General features: G+C 38.9%; 1 protein-coding gene across 3 annotated transcripts in view; it reads left to right on the forward strand.

Annotated features, from left to right (window-relative positions):
• Positions 1-23309, forward strand: part of slc7a1a (solute carrier family 7 member 1a) — a 51857-nt gene that overhangs the window by 11559 nt on the left and 16989 nt on the right. For 2 of the 3 annotated variants that reach the window (XM_061962492.2, XM_061962491.2), the window contains 6 exons: positions 12657-12879; positions 12963-13145; positions 16558-16716; positions 16814-16991; positions 19213-19346; positions 23043-23265. In XM_061962492.2, the coding sequence (XP_061818476.1) occupies positions 12690-12879; positions 12963-13145; positions 16558-16716; positions 16814-16991; positions 19213-19346; positions 23043-23265 (1067 nt within the window). In that variant the 5' untranslated portion in view covers positions 12657-12689. Of the gene's footprint in view, positions 1-5513; positions 5572-12656; positions 12880-12962; positions 13146-16557; positions 16717-16813; positions 16992-19212; positions 19347-23042; positions 23266-23309 lie in introns of those variants that run through there. The other variant, XM_061962493.2, reaches the window with a different exon arrangement.

Consider the following 23309-nt stretch of genomic DNA (forward strand, 5'->3'; position numbering starts at 1 on the left):
ATTTAACTATGCAGGATTAAAAAGGGATGGGGAGAGTCTGGAGTGAAAGCAACAAGTGGTTACACAGCAGACATTCTATCGTAGCAAATCAAAAGTAAAGAAAAAAGCATCAAAGTTGTAACGTAGTTCTACGCGCCATTCGTAAAACACAGTTCAGTTTGGGTCAAAACTTCGACATAATTCATACAACTTTCGTATTATGTTTGGATTCGGTCAGCCCGTTAGAACATTCCAGCCAGATCTCGTTTATTTCCAGTGAACCTAAGTTTAGCTGCTGTGAAAGTGGGTCACCAGTGGTCTGACTGCAGGAATAGGAGATATGCTGTATGTATATCTTATGCAAGTGTGCCTCTGTGTGCGTCAGTGTGTGTGTGTATAAGGGCGTGGAAGCATTCCAGGTTCACCGAAATCAGAGCTGGCCAGCACGTGCAGGAAAATTGTTTATATAGGAATATAACCCAAGGTTTTAAAAGCAGGGTTAAAAATGTGTGTTTGTACCTGCAGTACACAGATGTAAAATGGATAAGTTAGTAGAATGTCGCAAGTAGGTATACCAAAGCTGGTACAGTGATAGGTACAGTACATACAGCGCCTTGCAAAAGTATTCATACCCCTTTTAATTTTAACTGACTAAATGCTCTCCACCTGTGTGCAGGGCCGGTTTTTGCAATGAGTAACGTGGGTGACCGGCCAGGGCGCAATCTATGGGAGGGCGTAGACACACAAAAAAAAATTAAAAACAAAACTCGCCAGTTTTCTAGACTACCGCCGCTCATTTCCATGAATGGGCCTTTTTATGTAACAAAAGCGGCACATTTGTTCCAAGGCGTAATATTCCTCCTTTTCCAAAAGAGGGAAGGAGGCTTGGGATCAACTTGCGACTAAAGTTGGGGAGGGTGGCCACAGCACAAACTGCTTCCAAATCAATTGTATTTTAATTCCTAAAATAAAATAGACCCATATATAGCTACATGTAATTAATTGACAGAAAAAAAAAGTCTGCAGTCATCTACGTGACTCCGGTTGATTGACGGGCGAATGGACGGTGTTGGCAAAATGTAATGAAAAAGTTAACGATGTCCAGTCTTCATTTTCATCATAGATCATCGTAAAAGACCAAATAAGCCATCAAGTGCTCAGTTTAGGAAAATAAGAAAGTGTACAGATTTCTATGAGTGACGTGAGTGACAGTAGGCTTTAGGCTATTAATTAGCCTCTTGTTATTATGTTGCTATTAGCTGATCTACTTATAAGTACTGTTACTAGAGGATGAAGGCAAACTAAACATGCTACACTACACACTGTAAGAGGAATAAATGAGGCATGTGAACCACAAACATAAAACTCATGAATGTAGACAAGGGTTAGCGTGGATTACAAATATTTTGATTAATACAAAATCTTTTGTTGTTTTTGTTATTGTTTAGAAACTCAGGAAATAAGTGCCTGGACACAGGAGGGCTATAAGGACAAAACAAAAGGATTTAAATCAGAGCCAATAGTAGGAAATTATTTAAATATTTAATATTGTTACACCGCCAACCTGTGTTTTTGTCTGATTATAATTGTGATAAAAAATGTGATAATTAAATGATCCTGAAAATGTAATGTATCAGCATTGGTATGATTGATACTGACTCTGTAATTACTTGGTATTGGAGCGATACCCACGTTTGTAGTATCGCCGAAAACTAATGTATCCAAGCAACAGGGGGATAAGTGTTAATTACAGTTTAACAGAATTGTAGATAGAACCATGATACAACAGATATATAAGTAACCAGATATAAACAATACATTCGCAAGTAGAATGATAATCGTTTTGAGAAAATAATACAACTGGAAATGATGCAATATAAAGTTAAAGTACCAATGATTGTCACACACACACTAGGTGTGGCGAAATTATTCTCTGCATTTGACCCATCACCCTTGATCACCCCCTGGGAGGTGAGGGGAGCTGTGGGCAACAGCGGTGGCTGCGCCCGGGAATCATTTTGGTGATTTAACCCCCAATTCCAACCCTTGATGCTGAGTGCCAAGCAGGGAGGTAATGGGTCCCATTTTTAAAGTCTTTGGTATGACTCGGCCGGGATTTGAACTCCCAACCTACCGATCTCAGGACGGACACTCTAACCACTAGGACACTGAGTAGGTAATGTTAATGTTAACACATATGTCAGCAGCCAAATTTGCAGCCTTTGTAATCCATTTTGAAAAGTTTCTATTATCATTTATATGCCAAACAACATATCGTGATAAATATCGTTATCGCAGGAGGCTGCAATACGGTATATAACGAGATATACATTTCAGGCCATATCGGCCATCCCTAATACTGTACCTGTAATGTGAATGAAATGCGTTGTTGTTTACTTTTTAGATTCACATTTTAGATTATTTTCTGATGGGGAAAAAGGTCAAAATCCAAACAAGTTAGAGTTTGGCGTGACTCTTGGAACACCTTGTGTTGTGGTGATCTGAGGGCAGCGAGCCCAACTTCAGTACATCTATTTTAAGCAGGCGATAATTGAGGCACGACTTATTCTCAATTGTCCCCATCATCTACTTTATGAGGAGTTTGACCTCTGCGTCTGGATGTGGCTTTAGATGCCAAAACAAGGACGTAGACAGCACGTGTCCACGCCATTGCTGTTGTTATTGACAGATAGAATAGGCCGAGTCTTGCTCAACCACATACCAATACTGTTTTATTTCAAAATTTAGTGAAATGCTGTACTTAAAGGGGCTGTTTGCAACTTACATTTTTCAAAGCAAAATATATAACAAGAACACAATTGGCTATCTTATGTTACCATTAATGGTTTAACAGAACACATTTGTGTTAAAACTGTCTATATATTTCACAATTAGTAAGTTTGTGTGATAAACATTTTTACCGTCCCGAATAAAATGATTAGTGTTTACGGCGGTCACTCACCCTGTCTCGTCAACACATACGCGCAGGGAGCGCGTGCACACATATAAAAACAGTTTAAGAGAAGCAACAAACAATTTGCAGTCATGTTGTTGTTATGCTAGAATATACATTGACTTGCTATGTGCACATTGTGTGTGTGCTAATGCTAACTGGAATGAAAATGCTTCATGTAAACATGCCATTCGGATCGAGACGGGTGGTTCATGCCGATTGTCATTCATATTGGAGTGCACGAAAACACTTCTTCCGAAATTCAAGTCAAAATTATCCTTACTGTGCATGTCTTTGACGTCAGCTGTACTTTATATTTTATACTAAATTTAATAGTCTCGGAATGAAGCGATTGTCTTGTTGCCGTCTCCTCCCATTCAACATGTACAAAAGTAGCGTTATATACTATTGAATTTGTTGCCCTAAAACTGAAACTAGCAAAAACAAAAGTATGGTCTGAAATGTCATGTTTCGATGTAACAGTTAAAGAAGGGCTTGAGTTGTCATCTCAGCAAACTGTTTTTTTCACGACCTTACAGCTACTCTAAGTGCTAACTGCTAGCCTCAGGCACGTAGACGGAATGTCTTAAAATGAAGATGCGCGGCAACCCGTACATATCACATCATTTCATAAAGAGAGGTAAAACAAAAGTAGCAAACATAAGGAAAAGTTGACAAAAAAATAATGTGACAACGTTTGTTTACGACGGAAGTCACTGCTTCTTCGTCTTCTACTTCCGTTTCTGGTATGTGCTGCGCATTTCAAAACAAGTAATTGGATTTAAGGTGTAATGAATGAAAATGCACATCATAATCGGATCATTTGTTTCAGGATCCATGTACACAGTCACATTCTAATCCGAATTATGATCAGATAAGTTTTACCCATGTACACGTGGCTACTGACAGCTAACGATAGTTTGCCAACTCGCTATTATTAGCTATCAATACCCAAAGATAATACACGTGCATGTGTTACGTACGTATGTAGTTGCACTATTACATCCGAGAAGAGGAAATAGGGCGAGATATAACGCTTAAATACATTAGAAAGCTAGCCCCCTCTAGGCATCTGTGTAAATGCTGCAGATAGTCCCTTTAGCAGAACTAAATAGTATTCTATCCATTAGTTTGCCGGATTAATCAAGTAATCTGATAAAACACACTTTATAGCCTCGATGCATATTTTAAAGGGGACCTATTAAGCAAAACCAAATTTTCTCACCTAGGGGTACTTGTTTTTGTGTATTTGGGATCTGCATAAGTCCAGAAAATTTGAAATCAAACCAAAAAGGCATGGTGGAGAAATTTATAAAATATTTTGGCATTTGCTCCAATGGTTACGTTTTTCCAAATTGTGATGTCAGTGGACAGCTCCATGTATGGTTTAAATGTACCCAAAGTGTTTTGTGCGAGTCAGCTTTTGTAGTCTTACACTGTAGTCAATAAGCTCCTTCTTTTTCTTTACCCTCTTGTTGTGGGGCAGACTGGCTCATACATGCACATGCATCCTCCCCTGTTGCTAATTCTAATACAAAGTAGCGAATAGTTCCAACTTAGTAGACTCCATATGGAAGCACTAAAAATTACAACATGGATGGCGGGGAGAACACGCTATCCGAGTGGAGGCACGTAAATAAGACCACCCACAAAACGGTGCATCCTGAAAAAACGGTCAGAAAGCGACTTGAAGATGGTCTGTAAAACATAATCTATAGAACATTTTGACCAAAGAACCACCATTACATGTTATGTAGACCACAAGGAAGTGTTTTGAATGTAGAAACTAAATCATACTATGCTCCTTTTAAGGAAAATAGTTAAAACAATTTTTTCTGCTTGCCACAACCTTCATTCTTTTGTTTTCCTCCCAATAAATGCACATCATCAACATTGAAATTTTACTTTAAAAGTAAACAATTAATTGGAGCGACATAGTATAAATCAAAAGCTTTTTTTATTTGACTAATCGTTGCAGCCCTAATTATTGCATTAACTTTCAGCAAAATCATTGTCTTATTGTTTATTTTACAGTGACAGCAAAACTATGGTGAATTCTACCTAAATTAACAATGTATTTGTTTAGACAGTAACCGTCCCGGCTGACCTTCCTACTCTTTGATCTGTTTTTAGCTCCATCCATGCAGTCGTTTGGTCACAGGGCTGAAACAGACTCCCTCATAAATGTCTCCTCATCCTCAATGCTCATTTCTCATTGGCTCTCAAATAACACACCCTTGTTTCTCACCCGACACTCCCCCTACTGAAGGACAGCACATTTTACCGCCGTGCACTCATTATTGACAGGACAATCTTTGCAATTTATTTCACAGCAATATCTAAGCAAGCATTCCTGGATTCCTCATAGCTTAAAAAGTGAGCAAGCTGTATGAATTCATAGGTGTTTGCTTCTGCATATAATGCTACCATGTTCCAGTATCTATGAGCGTGCACGTCGATGGCTGCTTGGAATAGCTGAGCCATGTGATTCTCACGGATCCTATTTCGGAACCCCTTAAGTCAATGCACACTGCTCACAGCGGCTGGAAGAATAGCAAACCAACACAGTGTTTAATCTCATTGTATGTCCTATGCTCTTGAGACTCGCACGGTGCTGTCAGCTGATAAGACGCTTTCAAGTAAGTTTGCACTCAATGCTGCAAGATGTTGACCATGATGTTGTGCACAACGCTGTTGCTTTCTTTCTTTTTTCCATGTAACTTAAGGTGCCTTCCCTGTAACTTTACTAACCGACTGATTTTGACTTTGCACTTGCAACCTAAATCTTTGACTGTATGGGTCATGCAGTTCATGAAGGCAGCTTTGATTTACTGTCTTGAGTCTGTTTGAGCGTTTGCATCTGCAATTATTGTACCAGTCGTACTATTTTTATTCACAGCTTCTAGTTTTATGAACTTGACTTATCGCTTTACCAGCTGGGGGGTGCAGTTATTTAAAGGGGTAATTTTATGATTTTTTTTTCTTCTTCATTTAAAACACTTCCTTGTGGTCTACATAACATGCAATGGTGGTTCTTTGGTCAAAACTTTTAATAGATTATGTTTTACAGACCATCTTCAAGCCACTTTCTGACCGTCTCTTCAGGATGCGCTGTTTTGTGGGCGCTCTTATTTACGTACCTCCACTTAGACTGCGTATTTTCTCCGCCATCCATGTTGTAATTTTTGGCACATCCATATCAAGTCTACAGGTATAAGTTGGAAATTATACGCACATTTTTATTCGAAATGGCAACAGTGGGGAATGCATGTGCATGCACTTGTCAGTCTGCCCCCTCAACAAGAGGATAGCGAAAGAAGAGCTTTTTGACTGCAGTGGCGAACACGTCACCAGTAGGCCAGTATTACAGTTAATACCGAAAGAGATATATATTTGAGACAATATCATCATACTGGTATCTTTTGATCTGTTTTTTTTTTTTTTTTTAAGCAACACATTCATTACTTTCCCTAGTAATTAATTACATTTATGAAAGAGTAATCCATTAGTAATAACATTTTTTTTTAGTTTAAGTAACGAGTAACTAAAATTATTGACTTTTTAAAAGCAATTTCAGAACACTGTTAGTAACAGTCATGTGGTGTTGAGTTTAAAATAAACACACGTTTTGTTTAAAATACCAATACATATATGGTATATCGCGATCTGGCCTAAAAATACAGCGATATCAGTTTTTGTCCCGATCACCCAGAACTAGTCACTAGTGAGAAAAACGTCACTCATGGGTCAAATTGCAAAAAGGTCAGTAAGCGGAAGTATAAAAGAAGGCACGATTGAATTATAAATATCCCCGCCATGCCTCCACGCATCCACGGTTTGATTTCAAATTGTCGACACTTATGCAGCTCCTAAATACACAACAGCAGGTACCAACATGTAAGAAAAGTTGGTTTTGAATAATGTGTCATGCAGTACCTTATATTGATTTACCAGATACAGAGGTACCGTGTTTTTTGTTGGTAATGCATTCCAAAAGGTTCAACAAAAAACGATGGTAATTAGGGTTGTGCGATATAGACGATATGCAATATAAATGATATGAATTTGGCCGACAATAGAGCTTTCAATACTATCGTTACATAATAGTTATGCATGTTGATGACACATTCGAGCTTTGTCCTGCACATTTGACAGCGACAAGCAAACGAAGGTGTCCCCAAAGCAATGTAGCATTCTCGCTAGCAGTTAATGTCCCTACATAATGAGGCTTCTAAATTACTAATCCTCACCTCAAAATCGTTTTTTGTACTTTTTGTTATTGTTTACAAACTCAGAAAATAAGAATTAATCGTAGTTATATAGGTTTTGATTCATTATTTTGCACTATTTACTTTATTATAAATGTTATATGTCATTACGTGTAAATGTTATCATTTATTGATCCTGAATATTTTGCGTATGAACATTGGTATGACCAATACCGCCCCCGTAACTACTTGGTATTGGATTGATACCCGAATTTGTAGTAACACCCAAAACTAATGTCAAGTATTGAAATAACGGAAGAATAGATGCTTATTCATTTTTAAACAGAAGTGTAGAAAGAACCATGTTACAACAGAAGGTAACCAGATAATAACAGTAAACTAGTAAGTAGATTAATCATAGTTGTGAAGAAATAATACAACAGGAAATGACTCAATCTGTTACAGCTAAATTAGGAGCCTTTGTAACCTGTTTTGAAATGGTTCTATTATAATTTGTATGCCAAATAATATATTGTGTCATTTATCGTTAATGCAAGAGGATCCATTATATATCATGATATTGATTTTAGGCAATATTACCTATCCCTAATAGAAAATCATAGAAAATAATGCAAATTCAATTGATGTGTTCCAGAAACTCAACATATTAACACAAAACACATGTTCTAAAGAAAAGTTATAGTTTTACAGGCGGAAAACAAAGTAAAATACATCTAAATTACTAATGAAATTTGCTACACTCTTGCATTCAAAAGTATTTCAGGCGTGGCGCAGTGGAAGAATGGCCGTGCGCGACCCGAGGGTCCCTGGTTCAATCCCCACCTAGTACCAACCTCGTCATGTCCGTTGTGTCCTGAGCAAGACACTTCACCCTTGCTCCTGATGGGTGCTGGTTAGCGCCTTGCATGGCAGCTCCCTCCATCAGTGTGTGAATGGGTAAATGTGGAAGTAGTGTCAAAGCGCTTTGAGTACCTTGAAGGTAGAAAAGCGCTATACAAGTATAACCCATTCATCATTTTATCAAAGTGCTGGCACTCACAACTTTTTTTGCTGTTGTATTCAATATACCAAGCACAGAGACTGAGTCAACAGCACACATGAATCTTGTTTGAGCACTCTATTCCACAGAATGACACGGTACACAAACTAAGGAGTAGTGTGTTATGTATTCGCAATATTTGGCCATACGATAACAGACGGTATACAAAACTGGGCAAATAAAATTTTTCTTTAAAAAGAGAATCCTACCAAACGTAGGCGAATGAAAACCGAAGTACGACTCACTGTATGGTGCGTGATTTAGAGCTGGTAAGATATCCTTATCTACTTGTATTTTTTACCTACCTGAAGGCTAAAAAGTTTTTAAGTCTCTTCTCAGCCATGTGCATAATTTATTACCTGGAAAATTGTGTGTCTTTCTCTGGAAAGTGTATGGTGGGGCTGTAACCTTAAGTTACCCTCAGGAGGACGTTTCCATGTGGTGTGACATGACCGTATCGCTGTCTGCATGACCTTTCAGACTTGATGTCAGTATGTCCTGGAATGGCGCCATTATCTGCATACATTTCTGCCCAGTAACTCCAGATTCACTGTTTGTTTCCTTGTCTCATTTCTATTCATCAATGCACTCCCCTTATTTGAGCTCAGCCTTCAGGAATGTGGATATGTTGAAGCGCTTCTTATCATCCAGGGAATATTCTCCACTAACAGCTGTGGTGTTGTAGGACCATCTGTTCTGTTTTGTCATGAGAGCATCCCAGACCAGAGAGGTGCATATCTGCATGGTCTGAACACAAGGCGTGTTGATATCCAAAATAATGGAAACAAGTAATCAGGTTGAAATTGAAGATGTGTACATCAGCCGACATGTCTGGGAGTTAACATGTATGTCATACCAACTAGCAATTGATCAACAGTTGCATTGTGTTTAAACGGCCGGTGGCAGTAATATACGCTTGGTTACTCTCTATACCAGGGGTCACCAACCTTCTTGAAACCAAGAGCTACTTCTTCGGTACTGATTAATGCAAAGGGCTACCAGTTTGATACACACTTAAATAAATTGCCAGAAATAGCCAATTTGCTCAATTTACCTTTAACTCAATGTTATTATTAATAATTAATTATATTTATCTTTGTGGAAACACTGATCATCTTAATGATTTCTCACAATAAATATATATAGAAACAGATAAATATCAATATGCAACACTTTATTTTTATATTTTCTCTAAGTGCACATTTTTCAAATTAAACATTTTCAAATGATCACTTCTAAGACAGTCTTGTGAAATCACAATATCCCATTTTAACTAGCTAGCCACTAACATTTTTTAACAAATCATGAATTACTTTGCACCATGTTTGTACAAATAATAACTCATGTAAAATACAAAAGTCAACTCAATCAATCAATCAATCAATTCCTTTATTGTCATTGTCATAATAAGACTTAAGTCATACATGAGCAACGAGATTTTGTTTGAGCTTTGTCCAGCGGCATAGAAACTGCATTTATGTGCAGGTTGACAATAGTTTACATTTTAGCATTTTAGCATTGTCAGGAAGATCGCGATAAGAGGGACGTGGGGGTGGGAACAGTCAGATGTCTGATGGGTGTTACGTAGATGTTGCAGCAATGCAATGTCCAGAGCACAATTATTGAGGTGGTGAAGAGTGAGGTAATAAGATGGTCTGGGGCAGCAAAGGGGAAAGCTGTACATTTAGCAGTCTCACAGCCTGGGGATACAGACTGTGAGACATTCTGGTGGTCCTGGCGCAAATTGATCTATACCTCCTTCCAGATGGTAGCAGGTTGAAGAGGCCATGTGCTGGGTGGTATCTGTCCTTCAGGATGTTGTGTACTCGCTTTAGGCAACGAGTTGTGTACATGGCACTCATCTCTGGGAGTATCGTCCTTGTAATTTCCCCCGCCGCTTTAACCACTCGCTGGAGGGCCTGTTGGTTCGCTTTAGTGCAGCTAGCAAACCACACTAAAAATCCGTAAGTGAGGACACTGCTGATGGCACAGTTGTAAAAGTTGACCATTGATTTCTGCGGAATGTTTGCGCATTTTAGTTTCCTCAAAAAAAAAGACGTTGTTGGGCCTTTCCGACTGTAGAAGCAGTGTGAAAAAACTCTAAAATTTTTAAATAAATCATGTCACACTTTGAACTGGACACCAAATCTGTTATCGGTTTCTTTGTCAGTTAGTGAAGACCAAGTCTTTAAAATATTTTCTTGGATTTTCAAATTCTATTTGAGTTTTGTCTCTCTTAGAATTAAAAATGTCAAGCAAAGCGAGACCAGCTTGCTAGTAAATAAATAACATTTAAAAAATAGAGGCAGCTCACTGGTAAGTGCTGCTATTTGAGCTATTTTTAGAACAGGCCAGCGGGCTACTCATCTGGTCCTTACGGGCTACCTGGTGCCCGCGGGCACCGCGTTGGTGACCCCTGCTCTATACTATCATATTCTTCTTATACAGTATTATACATGGACCCTGGGATGCAGAGACAAGTGCAGAAAAGAAGTCTGTATTAGGGAAACACAGGTAACACAACAACAAAGATGTGTTGCTGGGAAGTGCATAAATGGAAAACAGCCGTATGAAGCACAAAGCAAGCAAGGTTGAGGTAGATAGCACAATAATCCAGCCCCGGAAAGCATCCTGATTGGAAACCAGGGACGGAGGTTCAGTTGACGTGATGGAGCTAGCGCTCAAACCAGAGGAGTGGTAGCAAATGGAGGCAAACAGAATGTGGAATGGAAAATAAGAGCGGTGCACAGGAAATAATACAAAATTAATGAAATTAATAACTGTCATGTGGGAGCATGACAGGTTTTAGGATCCTGAATGTACAAAAAAGTACAAAGTGGCCCCTTCAACTTTTATGTAGGCACCCCTTGCTGGAAAAAGTTTGGACACCTCTGGCCTAGAGATTTCAACATGCTCAAGCAAGTCAGAGCTTTTCTCCCTGACACTCTCACACACTCAAGTAACCTGGTAAAAGGTTCTCAAAGGTTGAACAAATTGGCAAACTAACTTCTACAGTTACATTGCAAATATTAAGATAATTTTGTGCTACTTTTAATACTTTTTTGTGAACTTTTGCAGTCTGCTTTGCAACCACATATTTTCCCTATTAAAAATCTATCCTATCCTATCTTAACAGTAGTGACAGGTAAATGATGCCTCAGTGAGTGTTTGGCGCACACACTAACTGTATTGACACTGCACTGACACTGTGTGACTGTTTTATAATGGCGCTATCTGCTGGGTTAAAAAAGTCACTACATTAAACTAGTAATAAATATAATGGTTTTGGTTGTTGTTTTTTTAAGCCAACAGCTCTGCAGAAATGAATATAAAACGTGCAGTGAGCCAAATAGTAAACAGTAAAAGAAGAGCATTTACCATATTTGGTGTGTTCACATCCAAATCATGTCACACTTTTCCATTTTTGGTTGTTATCATGAGTATGTCTTATTGTATGATGTCTTCTCCGTCATCCACATCTTGTAGACATTGTCGTGCACAATCTTGCATGTTTTACGGTTGAAAGTCAACCGTAAACTTTTATTTATGTTCCAACACATTGTTTATCCGCACTCTCATTGAGTAACTATTAAGACTAAGAGCGATCTTGTCAGTGATTTTTGTTGGTTAAATGAGTGAATGATGTAAATGTAAACAAGAAAGTGAAGACGGTGGGCGATGCAGGGAGACGTTTGATTGGCAGAAAGTTTGCTGATTGGCGGAAATGTGCGGGATTGGACAAAATTGCGAGGCGACACATAATTCCAGAGATTGGTTGAGTTTGTGTAAACTTGCATGATCGTAACATCCTGCAGACACTGAATAAATTGGTCATCTGCAAACAACCACTTCTGTTCTTACAATAACCAATTGTTGATATTCCTCTGTATCAAAGGTTTTAAAGACTATGGTGGTTTACTCTCGAAGCACAGGATACGCCATTTCACACTTAAACTTCCGCTATGTGTGCAGCGGTAACGGAATGTAACCGAAGCTTTGGCGGTACTTGTGTGTCATGAGTTATGCTTGTCTTTGCATTAAAACACTCTGTTCAGGGGGCTTTGCTTCTACTCCCTTGAGTTGTGTTACGTAACATACTGTATGTCAGCAACACATCCAACTATATGATGAATTGCCCCTTTAGGACTTTTTTCTTGCCATTTTGGCCACTTGTCATAAAATGTGGACTGGGGGCGGTGTTATGCAACAAGGAAAGTGCGTTCTACTCAAAATAAGTTTGTCAAGCGCTAAATCTGTAGCACCCTGTCTGACGTGTAGATCTGATTGCAAGTGTGGCCGCTAAAAGCGTTCACATAGCAATGTGACTCTGCCAGTGGATCAAGCTTCTACGGCTAACTGCTGTATATAACTGTACGCTTCAAAGTTGCGCCCACTACCACCAGTACCGCATACTCTCGCATTGTCTTTGATTTATCATCCTTGACGTCCTGCGAAGGTGTGTGCCGTGTGAACCTGCCCTGCGGTCGCAATGATGGTGCTGGACAAGCTGCTGAGCTTTGGGAAGCGGTTGCTGAGGGTGAAGGTGGTGGACTGCAACGCGGAGGACTCGCGCCTGTCGCGATGCCTCAACACGTTAGACCTGGTGGCCCTGGGAGTGGGAAGCACTCTCGGGGCGGGTGTCTATGTGCTAGCGGGTGCTGTTGCACGAGAGAATTCAGGTAATGATACATCCGTGATTTCAACCTTACGACCAATGCTGTTTTAAGCCTCTTAATTACGAGCTTTTGTGTTGTCCTTCTAGGTCCTGCCATTGTGCTGTCTTTCCTGATAGCTGCTTTAGCGTCAGTGTTAGCTGGCTTGTGCTACGCTGAATTTGGAGCTCGTGTTCCTAAGACAGGCTCAGCTTATCTGTACTCCTATGTGACTGTCGGAGAACTCTGGGCCTTCATCACTGGGTGGAACCTCATCCTCGCTTATATCATCGGTAAGGTTGCATTTCTTACTGAAATACGAGCAGAATTATAGCAGGGGTGTTGGTGTACTTAAAGGGGAACATTATCACAATTTCAGAAGGGTTAAAACCATTAAAAATCAGTTCCCAGTGGCTTATTTTATTTTTCGAAGTTTTTTTCAAAATTTTACCCATCACGCAATATCCCTAAAAAAAAAAGCTTCAAAGTGCCTGATTTTAACCATCGTTATATACACCCGTCTATTTTCCTGTGACGTCACACAGTGATGCCAATACAAACAAACATGTGGGATAGAACAGCAAGGTATAGCGACATTAGCTCGGATTCAGACTCGGATTTCAGCGGCTTAACACTGTCTGATAAGATAATTACTAACAACTATGAACTAGGTTTACATGCATATGAAATACATTTGGCAACGCCATGCACTTTGAGAGTGCAGACAGCCCATTTCAGGCGCGCTAAGAGCATATATTTTTCCACGATTTCAGCACTCAGGTTAACCATACCTAAATAGACACAAAATACTGCATTACACAAGACTACCCGAATGTACTCGAATGATTGAAAAAAATAAATGTTTTTAAGCTAAATTATTGGTAAACACAGTTTATGTATAATAATTTACGTAAAACCGCTAGTAATGAATAAAGTTTTCATCAATTAATATATTCTGTAGACATACCCTCATCCGCTCTCTTTTCCTGAAAGCTGATCTGTCCAGTTTTGGAGTTGATGTCAGCAGGCCAGGGAAGCTAGGGTCGATATTCTTCTCTTGATCATCTTCGGTGGCATAAGGGACGGTGTGAGCCAAGACATCCAGGGGGTTTAGCTCGCTCGTCTGCGGGAACAAACTACCGTCATTGCTTGCCGTGCTACCGAGGTCCATTGTCACTGAATAGCTCACACACTTTGGCAGATTCAATGGGGGTCTGGCGGCAGATTTCTTTGACTTTATCGTTGGAAATGCATCTGCTTTGAGTGTCGCAGGATATCCACACATTCTTGCCATCTCTGTCGTAGCATAGCTTTCGTCGGTAAAGTGTGCGGAACAAACGACTGACCATTTCGTCAGCTTTCCCCACACCCTCGTATTTTGAACAAATTCCGTCCAATTTCTTGCCACTTTCGCATCTTTGGGCCACTGGTGCAACTTGAATCCGTCCCTGTTCGTGTTATTACACCCTCCGACAACACACCGACGAAAGTTAGAAAATGGCGGCTTGCTTCCCGATGTGACGTCACAACGTGACGTCATCGCTCCGAGAGCGAATAATAGAAAGGCGTTTAATTCGCCAAAATTCACCCATTTAGAGTTCGGAAATCGGTTAAAAAAATATATGGTCTTTTTTCTGCAACATCAAGGTATATATTGACGCTTACATAGGTCTGGTGATAATGTTCCCCTTTAAAGGCAATATTTGTAGAGTGCCTATTATTTCAAAAATGTGAAACTCGTTAGATAATTACTTTTGTTTTTACTTCAATGATTTGAAGGGCATAAGAAAGTCCCTCCAGGATTTCGCAGGCTTTTTTTTCTGATTGTTGCAGCCTAAAATGCCTGAATTTGCGGCGGCGGGTGGCTTTTAAGAAATGTGCGATAGGCCTTGGCCGATAAACAATAAGTCAATTAATGGAATAATGACTGGAAATGAAGTCAATAGATTGCTATGTCTGTGTCTGTTTGTTTTCTCCGTGTCCCGCTTCAAACAGGGAGAAAGAAGTCTCACTCAGAGCATCGCTCTCAGTGCCTGAGCGCCTTTATTAAACCGTAGAATTAAGTGAACGCAGTGAGCCTTCTTGACAGCCATTTGCAATCTTTGACTCGGTGAGCGTAGTCAAAGATTCACAGACATCGCCTCCCTACGACGGGCTAGTGATAAGTTCTGCAAACTAAAATTAAGAGGAAAAAATATGATTACAACAAGGCCAAATGTCCCGTTGTGGGAATAGTATAACTTCAAATAGGATGGGCATTATGAGCCCATCAACACGGACGAACAGTGAGAATGCTGTGATGATATAAAAAAAAAAAAAAAGACAAGGCTTTCAACTGGGGACAAAATGCACTTTAAGATGTTTAATTTTTAGTTAATTTAAATGTTTGCGTACAGAGCTCAGAGTCCATTATATATATGTTTTTTGTTTATTTATTTAGTATAGCTAAATGTTATTTACCTTCCAATCACGATAAAATGGTAAAACATTCTACAGTAATGAGAAATACAATTTTATATCCTTTTGAATGGTTATTATTATATATTATGATTGCAATAATGCTTAGTTTGGTCACAAAATAATGCTGACAATAATAACGTTTATCGGCAATAATTTGTGGGCCACTATTAGTTATCGGCCAAGGCCTAATTTGCAGTAAAAGCTGCAATGTTTATTTATTTTATTCCAATAACCTTGAATGAACTTGTGATTGTATGTTTTCAGTGTTCCTTTTAACCTTAACCTCAAAAAGCACAGATTTTTAACCAAAAAATACTGTAATGATGTTTTACTCATTTTATAGCATACAGACTGTCTTAAATAACTATTAGTAGTAATAATAATCATAGTAATGAATTATAATTACAAAAAAAACCACCGCCAAATGCTTGCCTATTGTCCGCTGTCTGTTTATATACTATGTTACCCAGAAGGCTTAGTGGTGTAGACAGGAACAGAAAGTAAGTTTGAGCTACACGGGAGGATGACAATTGTGCAGTTTGAGCATTTAAGAAGTAATATATTGTTACACAGTGTTGTTACTGACTCCTCTACACAAGAAACAAATAAGTTTTGATTAGACAGTTGATTTGTTCAGAGACAAAATTGATTGGCCAAAATGTGCGAGGAAGTTGCGGGCTTTGGACAAAGTTGTGAGGCCGCAAATAATTAATAGAGATTGGTTGAATTTGCGCGATCGCAACGTTGCAAATTCTTGGCGGGACTGACAATAAAGCAGACAGGAACCATAACTCTCTTTGGTCATTTATAGCAAAAGAACCAATGTTGTGATAGTGGTAAGGATTAAATAATTAAAACCGCTGATGAATTTGTAAACAACAGTATTGTAAATGTAACACGCTTGAGTTTCACACCAACAGCTGAGTAGCGCAACCAACATTCTAAAGCGTATGCAGAGATACCGACCACTCAGGATAGTTCTAAAGCATCTACTGCCATCGTCTGGAGTTAATAAGATATATCCGTAGGTTGTCTACAGCCTTAACTGTTACCACCATTGATTTTTTACATGTTAATTGGAGACCACAGTGGTTATTTTTCTTTCGTAGACCAAGCACCTGGCGACTTTAGGGGACTCAAATGTTAACTGAATAGAAGCAGTAATTGGAGGACTTACGGTATATAACCTGACCTTAAGGGTCTGACGTGTCTGAAGAAGCCTTAACTAATCTTTCTGCAATTCAGGTACCGCCAGTGTGGCTCGGGCATGGAGCGCCACCTTCGACGAGTTGATAGGGAAGCGAATAGAGCACTTCAGCAGACAATACATGTACATAAACGCACCAGGGGTATTGTCAGAATACCCCGACATGTTTGCTGTTTTTATCATCATCACCCTCACAGGTAACTTCATTGTCACAACAAATATCAAAAGAAGGCAATGATAGTTGTGCCTTGACTACAAACTAATATTTTCTACCCCATCTTGTCAATGTGTAAGGTCTGCTGGCATTCGGGGTGAAAGAGTCTGCGATTGTCAACAAAGTTTTTACGTGCATCAACGTCTTGGTTCTATTGTTCATGGTGATCTCTGGCCTGGTCAAGGGCACGATGAAGAACTGGTACCTGGACCCTGATGAAATCCTACATGTCAGCAATAGCAGCAACTCCAGCCTCAAGTAAGTTGTGCATTCCGAGCACAACTCGAAAGTGAGACAAAAACAATTGATGTGTGTGGGTGTGTGGTATGAGCCAAGGAATAAACTATTCCATTTCGTGCTAATTCGCAGAACAATAGTCACAATCGTGTGGATATGGCTTATTCTTTTACAGTTTTGGTAGATTACCGCCACCTACATGACTGGAGTGTGATACTCTCAACTTTTAAAGGGGAACTGTACTTTTTTGTAATCTTACCTATCATTCACAATATTTATGACAGACTAGAACACATATGTTTTTTTATGCATTCTAACTCATAAATAAACTTTAATAAAAGTCCGCTAACAATGCAGCTAATGGGAGTAATGACGTCATTGCGTTTATTGCACCCATAAAACCTACTAAAAACATCCAAAAATGCCAGCGATACGCCATTTACATTTTGTGACCTGAATATTTACTAAATATTAGCGATGTTGTTAATTTAAGCAATAACGTTAGGACCTATTTTTAGCGGCACATTGATCACAGAGAGTAACTGGCTTATGTTGCTGTATTGACATTGTGAGCCCGTGAGTTGATGCATCGCCTCTGAGCTGGTGAAAGTTAATTCCAGATTATAAATCCTGCCTCTCACCTGGATAATAGAAGGTTGTAGCCATAAATTGAAAAGTTGTTCAACTTTGACAGCCAACTTAGACCCGGAGATTGCCGGAAAGACAAAAAGACACTTGTTTGTGCCCCTTTTTTATTTTATATCCACATGATGATTATGATTAATTCTTCATCTAAATGGGAATATATGAACATCCCATCAGTCCAGTGAGAACAAACATTGTACAGTAAGTTATGTTTTACTATGTTTGTTGGTTCTAATGAAGTATGTCATAATTACTAGTAGTGTTGTTGTTGAAGGAAAAAGCGAACGTTGTAATGCGTCTGTGAAATTGCCACCATATGCTTAAAATTAGCAAAATATTACATGTTATTATGAATGTGCCATCACTTATATACTTGCAGCATGTACAGTATAACCTTGACGGTGGTTTTTGGATGTTTTTTTAGAGCACTTTATAGGCGGATTAGAGCGACTTCCATCGGCTCCATTATTAGCTGACTTTTGCCAGCGTTTATTTACGAATTAGAATGGATATATAACCAAAACATATGTACGTGTCTCACATAACGATTGTGAACGATAGGCAAACCTAAAAAAAAAAAATTGCAGTTCCCCTTTAACATTACCAAAATTGCCCACCTGTCTTTCGCTCAATTTTCCTGCCTTTAGAGTGAGAATATAAACACCCTCTGTTAGCCTTGATGGAGCTCTGTTCCTGTTATTAATATGGTAAGTTAATGTGGGTGATTTATTTAATAATAATTATCATTTAATAGAACTCATATGTATTATTAAATAAAGTGTGTTGTTCAAATAACTTTACTTAAAATATATAGCTTCTTTATATAAATATTGTTTTAGTCATCATCCGTCATGTTTATTTCCGTTCTTGCGCTTCTTCCTCCCTTTATTCCTTACTTACAGGCTGATTCACACTCATACTCCTGATAAGTGATCAAGAGACACAACTTTTAGTAATCAATTACTAAGCAGAAGGCTTTTATATGCCCAGCATTATCCCTCTACGTGTCTATCGTATGGTCATCATATACATGCCTGCACATGCACTCAATGTTTTTTGCCTAGGTTTGCGTTCTACCAAGTTTTAATTCACCCGTGGACCACTGCTGCTACTTTGTCTCCCTAATAATAGGACCATATTGCCTGCACGTCGTCGACCTACCTCTGCATCAGTTTAAAGGGGAACTGCACTTTTTTGGCAATTTTGCATATCATTCACAATCCTTATATAAAACAAGAACACCTAATCACTTTGAGTCTCTAGAGAAAAGACTCAATATAAAAATAATTCACATCAATTCACTTCACATGTTTTTTATGCATTATGAATTGTACATTTATAATGTATTTCACCATCATGTTCACTAATTCAATTTAATGTGAATAAACGGCACTTCTGCTGGTTAAACCTATTCAGTGCACTTGATTTAGCTTAAATTGCTCCCAGTTATTACAATTTCAACAAATTTAGATTTCAATTCCTCTTTTCTAGATTGCATGATTACTTCAAAAAGTATGTTTTGGCAAATCCTACAAATAGTGCAGTACAAAATAAGTACGTTGTGAAATATATATTTTTTCATTTTCCCTGTGTTTAGCCTCACAGACATCCTGCCAACCAGAGAAGAGTTAGGTGTTGGTGGCTTTATGCCTTTTGGTTTCGCCGGAGTGCTGTCTGGAGCTGCTACCTGTTTCTATGCCTTTGTGGGATTCGATTGCATAGCAACCACAGGTCAGTGCAACCTTGTCTGGCCGTAGTCTGGTCTTGCTCTAATTTCCACATCCCGAACATCACCCCATGGACATACTTTTTGTGGGAGTGTTACTGGATCTGGAGCAGGGATCATCTATCCGAAGCGTGTCCAAATATTTGGTACTCTTACATAAGCGGTGGCAGAGCAAAGAGAAAAGATCTAGTTTTTGAGTGCTTGGCCCAATTGGAAGTGTGACGCAGGTTAAGACTCTCCTCTTTTTATGTACTGTAGTTTGGAATCATACACTCTGTAAAAGTGTCTTGTAGCTTAGCCAAACTCTCGCCTGTATTCCCCAGCATCTATGTGCTGAATTCTAATTGGCTCATGTAACCCAAAGCAATTATTTGAGTTTGAGCCCAGACAGGCTTTAGTGTTTATAATCTAGGTCATTCGGTGGCTTTGACCTGTCAAAAACAGCGAAAGGATCCAGACTTATACACGCTCCATCATCGCAATGTGATTTTTTTTTTCAACTACACAGCAAGTCCTGAGTGTTCGTCTCCGGAATGCTGTTGCATAATGGCCTGCTGTTGACTAGTTGGGTGTTTAAGTCTAACGGGCGCAAAATAAGCTCCTTGTTCAAGCCTGTTACAAAATGCTGAGCTAGAGTTACTGGTATTCAGTCAACACATCCAACGACGACCAAAGAACTGGCATATTGACAGAGTAAATATTTTGTTGCAACAAAAAATTATGCACTATTAACCAGTACGGACAGTTACGTAAGTGAACCTTTTAAATGCTTTTTTTTTTTTTGCATTATTATTTTTGGTCCATTGTCAAATACTCATGCTCTACAATATCATGCATTGATATTTTTTCCAAATTTTTTTAGACATTTTTTAAACCGACACCAGTCTTAATTTTAAACGCCAAATATACATTTTACATGTCATGGCAAAAAATGTTGTGCCCAAAGTGGGGTCCCAGGACCAATTTTGGCCCGCAGAGTTGTTTTGTTTGGCCCGCCAAAGGGTGGATTCAAGGGACGGGTAACAAATTTGGTACTTTTATAAGCACTGACCAAATTCCGTCGGTACCGATTCACGCAAAATCAAACGGTGCCATATTTTAAATGGTGACGTCACATTTGGTTGCAGACTTGTTATCGACTCGAGAACTTAGCAGGCAAACTCGGTAATAATGCAATTTTCCATACCAACAAAGCAACCATGCCTGATATAAAGTACTCAACAGTAAGGCTCCCCTTTTCAAAATGTGCTTGCATGATGCTAATTTTCATATGCCATACACATACTACCTACCAATTAACATTAGCAATTTTACATGGCGATTTCAACAACTCCAAATTTGGAAATCAAAACTATTACTAAGATACACGTTACAATCTAACACCTGGTATTTACTATATACAATACTTACAGTATAAACACTTTGAAGACAAGACTGGCACATACAACTTAATGACATAGACTACTTCCTGGCTACGGCAACACACCCAAGGCAAACTAAAGTGAATGCGTACTTGCAAATGATACTCAAAAGTGTAAGAAAACGAGATATCACAACAGCACAGCTATTATTATGAAATTAAATGAAAGTGTTTATAATTAAACACATTAACAATGTTTCATTACCACATGAACACACACAAAAGTACAAAAATGTTGTACTGTTGAGTACAGGTATCAGGACTTGTTACCGTACTTGTTGAAATGTGAAAGGTATTCATCCCTATTGGGGACCTTATTATTTACATTCTGGCTATTTGTTTTGCGTTTAAATGGGCTCGGGGCCCATTTACACAGTTTCACTCTGGCTCTTAGAGGCAAAACATTTGGGCAGCCCTGCTTTAGATGTACAAACAAACTATGAATTATTTTTAGTATTCTACATGCAAAGTAGATTTTTTGTACTATTATAGTCAGAGACTGTTTACATGCACTAAATTAGTGTGATTTCTCAAATAGTTCGGCTTTAAAGAAGCATCCTACCACTCATAGAAACACTTAAATCTGATCATGTTTGACTTTTGAAAAACTGGACTAACACACATGGATTGTGCGATTGGAACCCAGACCTCTTGAATGGGTGTGTGCTGAAAGACGGGACCCTACGTATCGCGCATACGCAAGTCTAAACGCGCGGGATATAACCTAGAAGCAGATAAACATAGGCAATAACTGTAATGAAGAGGATAATGTTTATTTACTTCACAAATTATGAGAACATAACATTTTCAAGCGCATGAAAAGGTAACTAAGGAAATTGAGAATGCCGGCTTCATTCGGACTCCCGGAAAAAATACCAATGAGATGGTAGAGAATGAAGCAAGTATATTAAAGGCAAGCAAGTATATTAAAGTCAAAGAAAAAAGCGTACACACACCTCTTCTCGCAGCATTTGTGCACTCCAAACTGATTAACAATAACTGTGTATTCCACACAACTCGTAAGCTAGCCCACAATAATAGCCATAATCATCTGGAACAGTGTCGGTCGTGGCACGAACTGTCTTTTCCTTCTGATTTATAACTCTTTCCAACAATCCACAGAGCCTTTGAATGAACTCCGAGACATTCAAAAGTTTTGTTTCTACATGTCTGAAAATTCCTTTGAAACAACTCTCTAACGCCAGTCTTTCTTTGCTTCGGACCTGCATCCGCTCCGAGACCTTCTTGGTAGTAGCGTCATGTTCCTATCGCAATCGATGATTATTTTTTGATGCTGTCTGCTATTTAACATCAGCATAGCCGTTAGAGACGTAATATCTGTAATATGTACCAATATTACAGTGGACATTAAGTACAACAAGAACTGCGATGGTGACTTGTGATCAATCAATCAATCAATCAATCAAAGTTTACTTTTATAGCCCTTTATCACAAATGTTTCAAAGGGCTGCACAAGCCAACAAGATGCCTTGTTTTGTTGTCACATCATAATCAACTGGAGAAGCAATCTATTTATCGGCGCTAATAGAAAATAAGCGCCCTTCAGTGTAGACACACGGCGTATGACCAATAGTAACATTAGAGAGTGTGCATAGACACTGGAACTTCACACAAAGGTGTGAATATACAAAAAAAACTAACTATTTGAGAAATCAGACTAATTGAGTGCATGGCAACGTAGTCACTGTACCTTTCTTCTGCCTAGTTCCTAATTAAACCGCCTTTTGCCTGCACGCCGCTTGTCTTTTCTGCATTCTGGGATCACGACAACAGCCGAAATGTGGCATCGTCACAGTTTTAGTCAATAAAAAGTATAAAACTAATTTCATATAAATATAAAAGTGTATTTTTTAAATGAGGGGTGCTCCAAATAAACATTAGAGAGAGTGCTCGGACTTCACATGTAGGTGTGAATATACAAAGAACGGAAGCTATTTGAGGAATCAGACTAATTTAGTGCATGGAAACATAGTCCGTGTCAACAGGTCATGCATAGACAATGTACACACACACCGTCTTATGTAGCAAAATAAACAAAGCATCGCAATCCTCCAAAATAATTAATGCAATATTCACTGAAATTGGCAATAAAATCTAAAAAAAAAAAAAAAAACACTGGTTTGCAATGCCAACAAAAGAGTGAAAATGTACAGTGTCCATCAAAATCGAGCTTTGTAAAAACAGACAATATAATAGTTGTATTTGATGTCATTAGATTGTGCAGTTGTACCTAAATCATGATCATTTGCGCTCCCCTCAGGTGAAGAGGTGAAAAACCCCCAAAGAGCCATCCCCATTGGCATCGTGTCCTCGCTGCTCATCTGCTTTGTAGCCTACTTCTGCGTTTCCGCAGCCCTCACGCTCATGATGCCGTACTACCTGTTGGACAGCAAAAGCCCTCTGCCCGTAGCCTTTAAGTATGTGGGCTGGGAAGGAGCCAAATACGCTGTGGCTGTCGGCTCCCTCTGCGCACTGTCCACAAGGTAGGCCTATATTGATGTGCTTTAAGTCTGAAACACCTGCAGGT

The sequence above is a fragment of the Nerophis lumbriciformis genome, linkage group LG09, assembly GCF_033978685.3.
Source record: "Nerophis lumbriciformis linkage group LG09, RoL_Nlum_v2.1, whole genome shotgun sequence".
Lineage (NCBI taxonomy): Eukaryota > Metazoa > Chordata > Actinopteri > Syngnathiformes > Syngnathidae > Nerophis > Nerophis lumbriciformis.